The following is a 13,974-nucleotide window of genomic DNA, read 5'->3' on the forward strand; positions in this document are numbered from 1 at the left end:
CTTGTAAATGTATGGCAAATAAGCTACTAATTCCTTAGAATAATGCATGAAAACATTAAAAGTTGTTACTGTGTTAGTATATTTCTGAAAATACATTTGTTTTTAATAAAGATGAAAGTGTACAGACAATGAAAAAACAAAAGGGGCATCTCGTGAAAAGTCAAACAACTTTCCTTTATTTGTAACATACAAATAAAACACTGACAAGGCAGAATGACTTAGTTTTCCCTTTCATTGTCGTTTATGGACAGGACTGTAACGCTCACTCTCAAACATGGAGTCTTACTTTTTAACATGTTCAAAAAGTGTTTTACGTGTAAAAGGCAAGAAATGAATATGAAGATGGATCCACAACAGCTTATATACACACAGACACAGAGAAAAAACAGAAGGACCTGGGATTTTGTGAGGGTATGTAACCATATTCTAAAATAAAAATACTCACTGACTTAAAATAAACTGGTTAAGTTCAGGCTCATTTTCCTACTTAAGATATTTTGACTTTAGTTGAGCATTTTTTTTTTTTTTTTTTTTTAAAGACAGCCCGCCTATCTGGATTTAATGTTACTGAGCACTGATCGACAGTCAGTTCAAACTTTTTGTCATTCACTTTCACATTTCCAAGGCATTTGAGCTTTTTCCTTTCACTGTAACACATCATTAAACTCCTTAAAATTGTGTTATCACATTCTTCGGATCAGTTTCTTTAAATACTATGGCATGAAACACAAAGAAAAACTGACTCCAGATCAGAGCTGTGGCAAATCACATCCAGCGAATCTGCGGCTGTTAAATAAAACAGATGAGGTTCCATTACGTTTGATTAACCTGAGAGAGACTGTCAGTCGGTTGATTCACTAGCACTATGTACACCATCCTCTTTTTTGTAACCTATGCAGTAAAAAAAATGACTTTATCAGAAGGTAGTCTAAAACAAGCAATATGTTGTTTAATCATTTTTGTTGTTCATGATAAAAACAAGCATGACACACCAATATGTCGTAGTCTGGGAACAACTCGAAACTCTCACCCCAGGACTTTTTGGTGATAAATAACACGTTTGTTCATGTAATGGAAAATATTTCAGTATCTAAATTTAAGAAAGTGTCGGTTAACTTCACATTTCAGTCTCCCCTGCTTCACACTTTCACCAGGCATTAATCGATAAGAAATCTCAAGTTGAGTCTTGATATGACCCGTTTTTAAAAAGCTTCTCAAAAACGTACCATTTGAAGCCCTTCACAGCCGGACTGGATAGATCTTTACACCCACAGTAGTGTTAAGATGTACATTTTTACACCTCCAGCCCACAAGTCAAATCTGACTAGTCATGGAATTAAATAGTTTAGTGATGGTTTCTAGATGGGGCTTAAAACTCAGCCGACCAGTATTTAAAACTGTCCAAAAATACCCTGACTGCTTTGTAAACAGATATGAAATCAAACCGTTGCCTATTTGATATCTGAAATCAATAAAGAATCTGAGCAAAAGCATTCATTTGCAAATCCAGCATGGACATTTTTAGAGTTTAATCTAGAAAGTAATGGTCAGATTGATCGATAATGAAAAAAAAAAATCCACGCCATAACTTTATACATTTCACACAATTGCTCCAATCTCATTCTTCCAACATGCTCTGATGTGAATGGAAGATTTGTAGGCAATATTAAAGAAATGCTAACGACACACTCACAGAAGCAGCATGGCTGTTGATTTATCATGATCACTAACTATTTTAAATGCCGTCACACATACTGATGACAGCGGGCTGGGAAACAGGTGATGACTGAGGAGAAGAAGAGGAATAATGGCCGTTAAAAACTTCTGAAATTAATTCTATGAGCCAATTTTTGACCCTAACAGCTTCAGAGGCCACGTTAGGAAACGGTGACTTCTACCAATCCTCATCCATGTAAATCAATATGATTTGCTCATGCTAACAAAAATATTTAAGAGAAGGGATGGAGGACGGTTTTAGTATTATTTTTTTAATACGGCTAAAAAGGTAGCGTCAACATCAACTTGTTTATCATCAACACCTGTAGGAAACAGAGTGAACGAAGGGGCGAGCTGGAGTGACGCAAAGTGGAGATTAAAGCAACGAGAACGGAGGCGGAAACATCGTAAAGAAGGATGGAATTTACAGAAGTGAAGCACAGGACAACACATGGTGGAAAAAGAAAACTCAAAATGAGAGCGATGTCTTGAGCAAAGCAAGTTGAACATCAGAATGAGCATAATGGGATGATATTTGGGATTATTGGGAAGAATGGAATGAAAATGAAGGAAAGAGCAATCTGAGATATTGTGGCATAAGTTAAAAAATATTAAAAGCATCAACTGAATGGAGAAGCTGAGTTGTGCTCAAAGTGTATTTGTATCTGGTGTAATAGTGGGCAGTTGCTGCTAGCTGCAGTGCTTTGTTACCTAAACAGATGGTTTACAGTAAAGCATTGTAGATCAGAGAGCACATCCACCCTAATCCTTGGACCCTGGTTCAGTGAAAGAAGCTTGTAGGGGTCTCAAATAAATCCTGGGCTGTATAACAGAAACTGACCAACTCTGTATCTGCTTGAAATTCAAGTTTGTTTGCGTGTGGACATGATTTGTTTAGAAAAATGTACTGTAAGATCGGTTTCTGTAATACAGCCTTAGGCAAGAGTTCAAGTAACACTGCAAAATGATTGCAGACAGTACAGCACGTGAGGAGGTGAGGATGGGATTCATAGATTTGTTCGTGATTTGGAACTACTAGTTGTCATTAACTGGGAGAGAATGAGAAAAGCTTGGACTTTAAACCAAGAATAAGAAGGAGAGAAAGGAGCTATGTGTGAAAGCTCACACTGCATACTCCTTTAGTAGCAGGAATACACAACAACAACAACAACAACATCTCAATCCATAATGCGACAACAATATCTGAAGCCAGACATTGCACCATCGGTTCGTTTTTAACAAACTGAAAACGCTCGCAGAGTAGCAGCTCAAGCTTTCACACACAGCCAATGAAAGTTGCTGGCTTTTAACCAATCGGAGAGAAGGATGGAGCTGATGCGGGATCAGTGGCAGCAGCCCCCGCAGTGCCCGCCCCCGTGGGTGTGTCCCGCCACGGCCTCGCCGTGTTTGGTCCGCCGGCTGAGAATCTCGTAAGAGCAGTCGTCGCCGCAGCAACCGGACATGCTCGGCGAAGTCTCGTCCATATCAAACCTAAATGGGTGGAGTGACAGAGGGGGTCATGAAAGTCCATTTATGAACACATATGGCAGAAAAAGCTGAAGCATACCCAGTGGGGACACAACGCCATTTAAATAAGATTTCCCCGAGTTTTAAAAAATGTAGGTATTAGTGAGATATTATACCTTTAACTACAACTAATTCTCACTCGCTACCAACAAATTGGTCTTCATGTTGAACTTTTAACAGTGGGATTAAATAAGCCTGTAGAATAATGAGCTGTTGAGTAACACTCCTACTCCAACCCTGTTGGCAAATATGTTTTAAATAAGGAGAACAATTCAGGTCTTTCTATTATTTCCTATTTTTCCATCTTTAAAAAACAAGCCCACAGTAGAGCCCGTGTACTCACTGTAAAGCTTCTCTGAAGAACTGGTACGCTCCATGGTTGTGTTTGAAAACTGTCAACATCACTTTCTTCATCTGTGTACTGGAGGGAGAGAGAAAGAAGAAACATATTTACCTTTGGTGTAACTTAACTAAAGCTGTGTTTGCATTCAGTTTTGCTCACAAACGCATATTGTCTATGACTAAGAGGTCTAACGACATGTTTGAAAGCATTTCCTTCCTGATACAACATTGGCAAAGCTCCTGACTGAAAATGCTAAAAATACAATTTAATACACAAAACATCTGCATTTCACACATCATGACTTTAACTATAAGGGCGGCAGTTGACTTTACCTGTTAGCGATGAGCTGTAGTATCTGGATGAGGAATTTTCCGAGTCCTTTCCTCCGCACTCTGCTCTCTAACTGCACCTCGTAGCTGGAGAGGAGAGACAAAAAGTTAAACCACAGTGAGCATATGGTAAAAAAGGTGAGAGTCCAGAAGTTAAAATAAATCCACTTCGAAACGTACCAATATAAAACCTCCTCCCCACACTCCACGTCGAATCGGAAGTGAGAGAAGGCCATGGGGGCGGAGTCTCCGTCGCGGGCCAGGAGGTACCACGCCCTCTCGTCGTTCATCTCATCCCTCTTTTCCCGCTCCTTCCAGCCCCACTCACTCTGCTCGTACCTGCAGAAGTATAGAAAAAGAAAATGGGTCAGCTCAAAATGAAGTAACCTGGAACGGTAATTTGGCATTTCTCCCCATCATTAGGCGGCCCTGAAAGGACACCATTTTTAAATGGAATACATTTAGTTTCGATTTACAGAGTGCCATTTGCTAAATTGAATACTGCTCTGGCACAGTGAGATTAATTCAATTTCTCTGCCTCCATCTTAAATGTGTCTGCATTACAACTGCTCTCGTTGTTACAAGTCACCCTCCATTTACTCTGAACACTTTTTCCTATCTATTTTCAGTCGTAATGTAGCACTCATCAGTTTGGATGTTTTAAAAGTGGGCTTGTATGAGGTACTTATCCAAAGTCAGCCAATGAAAGTCAGTTTTCTCCATCCTGGGGGTGTTTTGACCACCAACTACTGTTAATAAAACACTTAATATGAACAAGCACTCATACAACCCCACTTCAAAGCATTTGTGTGCAAGAGAATTTGAAATCAACATTAAAAAAAGTCTGTAGTTTCCACTTCTTCTAGTTTCAGCAATCTACAGCTAACATCTACACAAGCATGTTGCTCCATGTTTAAGAGGCTCCCTCTGTTCCTGAGCTACACCTTGAACTACGAGAACAGACTTCTTACAGTGTCTGCATGTTGGCTCGGGTGAGTTCGAAGGCCCACTCCACAGACAGCGGGTTCAGGGTGGTCACTCTCTTACACTCTATCTGCAGGTTCAGCCTGTTGAGGAGCACAAGAAAACAGTCAATAACACCAAGAAGTGTGTGAGAGAGAGACGAAGAACAGACAGAAATACCACCCGCAGACCAACCAAATGGAACAAGTATGTATTTCATGGAATACTGAATAAGTCCTTTGTAGCTTACAAATTATTACGTACCCATTTCTGTCGTATTTTTTGAAGGCTGGGAAGGCAGCCAGTGGATCATCAAGCTGTGACAAGAGGAGGATAAATGAACTTCAGAGACTTCCAAAAACACAAATATAGAGACAATGAAATACCACCCTCTTTTTTGACTTTAGGACAATATGGTAAGGGTTGACTATTGGTGCCCCATTACTTTAAAACCAGAAAAAAAATCAAGAATTATTGTGATATCCAAAAACGAAGACGATGTGGATTAAATTGTGTTGGTGCCTAATAATAACCGTCCACAAAGTCATCAATTCTTAGCCCTGAGAGTATACATAGTATTACATTAATAATGCCCCTCTTCTTGTACAGATTATGAGACATTTGGCCCATGGGCAGACATGTGAAATATGCAGCTGCACTTGCAAACAAATAAAAACATACAATATATCTGTTCAGGCTCAGTATCAGAAGATACTGAGGTCGCTATATTTAGAACATTCTTACTGTTGAATGAGCCATTTGATTCCTCCTAATGACAAATGGTTGCAACAGAAGCACTAATTGAGATAAAATATTCAAAACCAAACCTGTTTAGTATGCAGCCATACCAAGGAGAGTTGGTTTATTTTTATTTTGCCAATGATAATCATGAAAGCATTCTATGAAAACAGCACGTTTCAATGTCTTAAACATTTTTGTAACCCGTTTGTAACTCGGACATCCAGATATAACGCTTGACTTCAGCAGTCAAGAATGTAACAGGAGGTTCAGAGGAGTGTTAAGGCCACACTAATATACAAGTGTGTATTAAAAAGTTATAACTATTGGTTATACTAGCAATGTAGTATCCACAATAGGAGTTCAACAGGGTTTATAAGTAAGGACTTTCGAAATGTTAGATCAGTTTACTTTTAATAGGAACAGCTTTGTTTGCTGTATTGTGTTTAATCATCAGTTAACTTATAATTGGATTTAACTAGACCTGGATTGGTGTTATTTGGATTGTTGAAAGTATTACATATGGTGGAGAACTTTTAAAACTAAAGAAAAACCGAGCAGAATCTGAACCCACCAGAAATGTGTTTTGTAAAACAGTGAATACACTAATTGTTCATTTAGTACACAGTTAAGATGTACCACTGTTGGCAGGAGAACTAACAACAATAAAAGTTACTTTGGGAGAATTTGTTGCATTCCTCCTCTGTTGGCACATCAACAGTGGAAAGGGGGCGGGCGAGAGAACAGCATGCGACACAGCGTGCCCCATTTTGGGACAAAGTGACATAGAAAAAGTAATAAGCGCTGTCCCGCCTGTACAGAGCCTGTTGAGGAAGCACAGCTCGAGGGGAGTGTGTGAGCTTTGTTCCCCTCCGGGATGCAATAGGGTTTATCTCGAGGCCACCTCCTCTGCTGAGTGTTCTACTACAAGGCCAGGATTTAATTATGCATTAAATATGGCACTGCGTTTGGCTTTTCCTGTGGTTTACATCAATTAGGGGTGAATTCAGAGCAAAAGGGCCTTCTTATCTTTCGCTGTCATTACGTGGAACCGTGTCTGTTGCTGAACCTCAACAAAACATGATACAAATCACAACTCACAACGCAAGCTTTAAGTGTGGTGCTCGATGAAATCTGTGTGTCGGAAAATCAAAAAATCAGTGCCACATGGTGGACGCTTTTATGTGAAGCAGTTAGCTGAATAAGTGCAGAGCCAAAGCCATTATCAACTGACAGAACTGCAGATTTTGCACTCGTTGTAGAGTCAGTGAGCAGCTCAACCTCTGTTTTTGAACTAGGTGACCCCGAAGGTTTCCTAAAAGCCCTCCTCCATGTGTTCCACTCCCGAGACAACAATCGCTGGTTAATCTGCATCCACACTTACCTTATTGGCTGCTTCCACCTTGGCACACACGGCATCCATAGCTGCCCTCTCTTCTTGGCGCCGGGCTTTCTTCTCCTTTGCTCTGTTGGACTTTCTCTGGAATCAGAAATAAGAAAAAGGTATAAATTGTTTTGAAGTGCTAGGCAGACGTGTAGAAGACAAAAGCACCGACAGAGGAACGTTAAATAATATGGAAGAGAGGAGGATTGAAAGGAGACACATGGAATAATTGAAATTGTGGGGGGAAAAGGACAAACAAATAAAAAATAAAAAAAAGGAATGCAATTCTTTTTTTTGCATTTTTCTTCTGCATCTCCTATGATCAGATGTTATATTCGGTCTTTCCTTGTGTACAAACCTCATTAGCAGCAGTATTTTATAGCACTTATATTGATCCTCTCGTCTATAAAAACAGCATTATTCAGTCACATTGGTATCAGTAGCTTGTATGAACAGTGTTGTCAAAGCTGTGTGAAACAGTGGAGTGTAAATATTGCTGAGGTTGCATGTTCCAGTGTGTATGTGGATGATAGTATTGGAGAAATTCTCTGATACTGATACTTTAATTAAGCGTCTCTTCTTGGCTTGATGTCCAGTGCTAGAATCAGCAATGGTGCAGCCATAATTCACACACATTACTGCATCCATGCCTGGCAACTGAGAACACACGCTTTGAAAGCTGCTATAAACATGTGCACCACCATAAATACTGATTATTAGCCTTCTTCAGTTATTGACACATGCTTTTTATAGAGAAAAGGCACACTAACAACATAAGCTTTACTAGACATTAGGGATGCAACTGACAATCATTGTCAATAGTCTGCAATTCATTGATTTGTTGTTTGGTCTTTAAAAGTCAATAAATGGTGAGAAATGTTGATCAGTGTTTTCCAAAGCCAAGAATTATGCTTTCAAATCAAAGACAGATATTCATATTTTAAAAGCTGAAATCTGTAATAAACTTTTTCCCCCTTCAATAATTACATAGTATTATATGTTAAAAAGGGATTTGGGAAACATCACAGTGATAATCAACATTTCAGGGACATGTTTACAGTGCAATAAAGTCTAATTGATACATCATGGACAAACAATGGCAATTGACAAACCAGTAGGAATAAACTAAAAGCCTTCATTAGATGCAGACTTGAACAGAAAAGGTTACAATTACGGAAAGGAATGCACTGAATGGCCAACTCTAGCTCACAGCATAACTCTGTCTCTGTACCAAGCACAGACAGGCTGCAGACTGATGAAACACGTGGATTGGTTTATCTGGAGAGAAAGTGGAGGATAAACTCAGGAGACTAGCTCAAGTGAATACAACTAACTCAGCTGTATGGCATGAGTGCAGGCCTTGCTGGGTCTGAGGAGGACATCATTCACACCCAACATGTCTGAATTTATTATACCCAGGTGGGCTAAAGACTGCAAACTGTGGCTTGTGTGTAAAACACACACACACACACACACACACACACACACACACACACACACACACTCAAGCTATTAGCAGTAATAGCTAGCAAAGCCCTCGTCATTAACATGGCATTCCTAAGTGGCTAACACAGCTAGCACGCCAACAATGGCAACACATTAGGAGAAGTTAACAGAGCATGGCTGCCAGGACAATGCAGTAATAACTCTGAAATGCTACATTAAGCTATGTCTAGGCTTGGGCTAATGTTAAAATGCTATCTTGAGGCAGCTAGCATGCTAATAGAGCAATATAAGCAGCCCCGCTGCCAACCAACACCTTCGGCTACACACATCCACCATGGTCTCCCTCCTTTCTTTCTCTCCTCACCATCACGCATTTACGAGCACAAAACATCCACCTTTCATTGTAGCAACTCAAATGAAGCAAAACACCGACACACTCACCCCCATTTTGCAGCTGTGTGTGTGCGATCCCCTGGAGAAACACACCTCTATTGTCCCCGTGGTTCACTGCTGCTGAGTTATTAGTATCGCCAGGCAAAGAGAAGGGGCCAGATTAATATGACAATGATAGATAGTGTGCTAACGAGGCTAGCTGGCTATTAGCACCGAGCGGCGGCTGTGGGAGAGGCGGCGGCAAAGCGCAAATTTGATTAAAACGTCAATGAAAAATTAGCTGTTTTTGTTCTCTTTAAATCGGATTGGCGCCAAGAGTGCGAGGCAGAATTTATTACAGGTCCCTTCCTTGCCCTTTTCTTTCCTCTCCTCTCTGTCGCCTCCAACGGTGGTGCGTTCACGTGTTCACCACAAGCTCCTACTTCTGAGTCCTTCTGATATCTATCTACAGTATATGAACTGGATATTTATTGCTTGCAGTGGTGTGAATTAACTAAGTAAATATACTTAAGTATTTCAATGTGTGCTACTTTGTACTTCTACCCCACTACAATTCAAGGTTAAATAGAGTCATTTTACTCCGCCACATGTATTGAATATATATTGATTTGCAGATTTTGATTAATAATAATGTAAAAATATAAACAACACTTAAGAAGGACTTTAGTTAAACCTTGAATAACATTCACAAGCTACCCTGCTGCATCTTCGACAAACACATGAATGAATTATTTAACCTTGCCAAACACCATTTAGTATAAGGAAACATTCACAACATTATAGAACAGCTTTGACATTTTCAGATCAAATCCACAGTCGAAAACATTCTTACACTGCATATATGTGCACATTTTGTATATCTGCAAATATTGTGTATTGTTATATCAGATACTCTATACAGATATATGTATATCTATTGTTAATATGTATGTATTTACTGTTTCTTTATTTATATTTGTAATTCATGCTGCTTTAATAAGGTAAACAGATCCACGGTGCGACCACTGTGAAGTTCTCTATATGCAGCAGAACGAATCCCTGTGAGTTCATTATTATATTATTGTTGGATCATTGTTTACAATAAAACAAATTGTATAATGTCCAAGAAGCACTTCAGTGTATGTTGGTCCAATTAAAGATAGTTGAAACTGTTTTGGCTAATTTTTCCCATATAATGATTCCTATTTGATCAGTTAATTATAGATTTTGTATCAAAATGATTAAACTGTGAAGAAACGTGAACGTTTAAAGGAGCCGAAAATGTTGGTAGAAGTATAAAAAATGAGTTACCATTGACTGTAGTTGAGTAAATTTTCTGATTGATTAAATGCATTTATCTTAAAACAAATACAGCCTGAAAACTGAAGAAATATACTTTTTTAACCAAGTTAATAGATTCAGAATACTGAAATGCATCTACAATATCAGCCTATATGTGGGCATGTAACACGTACAACTCACCTTGCACCTTAGATACTTTGCTTTGGTATTATCAGCATGGCCATGTCTTTCACAAGATATACTGTATAATCATTATCTAACTAGCACACAATACTTATTTTTACTACACAGTACACACACAGGAAAAACTTGGCAGCGGTGGGATTTGAACCCACGCCTCCGAAGAGACTGGAGCCTTAATCCAGCGCCTTAGACCGCTCGGCCACACTACCATGCAGTGCAAGTTCTCTGTGCCTAATAAATCCCACCGAATTTGAACGCACCACTACTTTAGCGCGAACATGGTTTTTTAGAAAGTGACGACAGAGAGGGTCTTTTTAAACCAGCATAATAACATTTAGGCATAACAGTGTTTTACATTTTAACAAGATGTTTTAATTCTAACAATAGCCCATCATAATGACAAACATAAATGTAGGGAATTACATGTTATAACACAATTGGGCATACAAAAGTGATTTTAGGTACAGATTTTTAAACCGGTTACAGTACACCCTGGTATTTTTATAATCACAATTGTCTTTATCATATTTTTTCATAATAATTTATTTCAAGGGTTCTACCTTTTGTAAAAACGAATGTGCCCGCTTCTTATCACATTCACTGGGCAAATGTAAAAGCTGTGAGATATGATTTTTTTAGATGTACTACTTTTGTTTAGACTATGTGTTGCATAATGGTCATATTGTAGAGCCGATGAACGGGAGTCAGAGGCGGTGCATTCAGAATGGATTTCCACACTTTATTATTCATTAATCCAGAAGACGTGAGTACCTGTGCTGCTCTGTGTAACCAGCTAGCATGAATAACCCCAAACCCCCGGTACCCTCACTAACCGGTCCGGGTTGCAACACACACTATATGACACAGTGAATTATGTCCCGTAACTGTCACCACACAAGCCCCCCCAGAATTCACTCATACACAAAGTCTGTGCGGCGGGGAGGAACGACAAGCCGACCACCCCGACTCCGAAGAACGGGAGCCGGGGAGGCGACCTCTGAAGGGGCGGCCGCTGGAAGAGATGGGACCGGAACCGCAGGCCCCAATTCTGTGACAGGTCGACCACCAAGTGCTTGTCCCCGTGTTCCAAGACCCGGAAAGGCCCATCGTAAGGGGGCTGCAGGGGGCCTCTGTGCGAGCGGAGCATGTGTTCATCCGACACGCCTTGAGAGCTCGGCCTTGAGGGCCGCGATGGAAACGTTCACATATGCCGTTAGCCTGAGGGTGGTAAGCGGTAGTCCTGTGAAGCTTAACCCCCAAACCACTCGCCACGGCGTTCCAGAGCTCGGACGTGAACTGTAAACCCCGGTCCGAGGAAACGTCTGACGGGGTGCCAAACCGACACACCCACGTCGCAATGAAAGCCCGGGCTATGTCAGCCGCCTATGTTGACACGAGAGGGACCGCCTCCGGCCAACGGGTCGTCCTGTCCACCATGGTGAGGAGGTAGGAAAAGCCCTGAGAGGAGGGTAATGGACCAACCAGGTCGATGTTGACGTGGTCAAAGACGCCAGACGAACTTCGCGGCCACCAAGCGCACCGAAGGCTTACCGCCGGGGTGTGACAGGTCGTGCAATGCCTCAAACACGGAGTGCCTCCAACTGGCGGGAACGACTGGCCGCGGCAGGCCCGTGGAGACGTCACACAGGAGAGTAACGCCTGTGTCGCCGAACACCACCTCCTCCAAGCGCAGCTCCACGCTCTCCTCCTTCAGGGTCTGTGACCTGGTCTGCCGCCATGCGGGTATAGTCCAGGCCCAACTGGATGGCTCCGATGACGACCCTGGAGAGGCAATCTGCGACCAGGTTCGTTCTTAATGTCTGTGGTGTACTACGAGATGTAAGACAGCTGCCGCTGCTGACGTGCAAGCCAAGGCTCTGCCACTTTTGACATGGCGAACGTGAGCGGCTTGTTGTCGAAAAACGCCGTAAATTCACGGCCCTCCAGCAAAAAACGGAAATGCCGCACGGCCAGCCAGAGTCCAAGGAGTTCTCGGTCAAAAGCGCTGTACCTGCGTTCCCTGGGCGTCAGCTGACGGCTGAAAAAGGTGAGTGACTGCCAAGTGCCCTCCACCCACTGCTCGTGCACCGCATCAACGCCGTAGTCCGATGCGTCTTTGGTAATGGAGACTGGAGCCATGGACGATGGGTGCGCCAACAGGGCTGCCAGAGCCAACGAGGTCTTGACCTCCGTAAAATCAGACTCAGCTTCCGCCGTCCAGTCGATCGCCTGGATCGGGTTCATACCCTTCAAAGCCTCATACAGCGGCCGCATTATGTGGGCGGCCTGGGCAATTAAACGGTGGTAGAATGTCACCATCCGCAGGAACTCACGGAGCAACCGGGCTGTGAGCGGGCGAGGAAACGCCGCAACAGCTTCAACCTTTGCCGGCAGGGGTGCTGCACCGCCTTTGGTGACGCGGTGTCCGAGGAAGTCAATGTCAAACACCCTGAACTGGCACTTTGCAGGATTGATTATCAACCCGTGTTGACCGAGCCTTGTGAAAAGAGCTCGGAGGTGTGACAGGTGCTCTTCCACCGAAACGCTGGCGACGAGTATGTCGTCCAGGTAGACGAACACAAACGGCAGGTCCCGTAGCACCGAATCCATCAGGCGCTGGAACGTTTGAGCGGCGCTCTTGAGCCCAAAAGGCATCCGCAGGAACTCGAAAAGTCCAAATGGCGTTATCACTGCCGTCTTGGGAACGTCCAGGGGATGCATGGGCACCTGGTGGTATCCGCGCACAAGGTCCACATTTGAAAACACCAGCGTACCGGCCAGATGTGCTGAAAAGTCTTGAATGTGCGGCACCGTGTAGCGGTCAGGCGTCGTGGCGTCGTTGAGGTGGCGGTAATCCCCGCACGGGCGCCAACCGCCGTTTGGCTTGGGAACGACGTGCAGAGGAGAGGCCCAAGGACGGTCCGGCGGACGATACCCAGACGTTCCGTGGTTGAAATCTCCGCCCTGGCGGATTCAACCGCTGGGCCCTGGCGTAGACCGGGGAACCTTCGGTGGTGACGTGGTGCTCCACCCCATGCTTGGTGGTGAGCGCGGAGAAGGTGGGTAGCGTCAGGTCTGGAAATTCAGCCAACAGGCTGAGAAAAATGTCCGCCCCCGACAGCGAGCCCGACAGCCCGTCGTACCCCGCCTTGCCAAGTGTACACACGAGGGAGGAAAACGTCAAGGTATCAACCAAGCGTTTATTGTTAACGTCCACCAGGAGTCCGTGAGCACATAAAAAGTCTGCTCCAAGGAGGGGAAAAGAAATGTCTGCCGTCACAAAATCCCAGTTGAACCGCTGTCCTCCAATACACACACACATAGCCCTCACACCGTACGTGCGAATGGGGCCGCCATTAACCGTCGCCAACCGCGGTCCATGTCCCCCACGAGCGACGTCTTCCCTCGAAGCAGGAACAACACTCCGTTGAGCTCCCATGTCACACAGAAACAAACTTCCTGAGACTGTCGCTGACAAAGAGACGCCTGCTCGTGCTGCCAACGCTCAGGGCCACTACCGAGCGCTGGCTCCTCCGTTTCCCGGAAGGCTTGTAGCTGCAGGGAGCGACACACTTCTTCACGCTGGCCCTGAACCGCGCGTGGTAAAAACACTTTCCTGTGTCCCCACGCCGGCTTGTTACTGTCGCGTCCAGCCTCCCCCAAGCCTTCTT

General features: G+C 43.2%; 1 protein-coding gene and 1 non-coding gene across 2 annotated transcripts; both read right to left on the bottom strand.

Annotated features, from left to right (window-relative positions):
• Positions 1 to 155: 155 nt before the first annotated feature.
• naa40 (N-alpha-acetyltransferase 40, NatD catalytic subunit) lies at positions 156 to 9,235 on the bottom strand. Its single transcript, XM_010788901.1, has 8 exons — positions 8,888 to 9,235; positions 7,001 to 7,096; positions 5,143 to 5,195; positions 4,887 to 4,982; positions 4,096 to 4,254; positions 3,919 to 4,002; positions 3,587 to 3,664; positions 156 to 3,207 (listed from the first exon to the last, which is right to left on the bottom strand). The coding sequence occupies exons 1-8, from the start codon at positions 8,891 to 8,893 to the stop codon at positions 3,060 to 3,062; spliced, it is 720 nt and encodes a 239-aa protein (XP_010787203.1). The 5' UTR covers positions 8,894 to 9,235; the 3' UTR covers positions 156 to 3,059.
• Positions 9,236 to 10,430: 1,195 nt separating this feature from the next.
• Positions 10,431 to 10,512, bottom strand: trnal-aag (transfer RNA leucine (anticodon AAG)). The gene has a single exon. It is a non-coding gene; the product is annotated as a tRNA-Leu (tRNA).
• Positions 10,513 to 13,974: the final 3,462 nt, after the last annotated feature.

The sequence above is a fragment of the Notothenia coriiceps genome, unplaced genomic scaffold (assembly GCF_000735185.1).
Source record: "Notothenia coriiceps isolate Sejong01 unplaced genomic scaffold, NC01 NC01_scaffold00032332, whole genome shotgun sequence".
In the NCBI taxonomy this organism is placed as follows: Eukaryota; Metazoa; Chordata; class Actinopteri; order Perciformes; family Nototheniidae; genus Notothenia; species Notothenia coriiceps.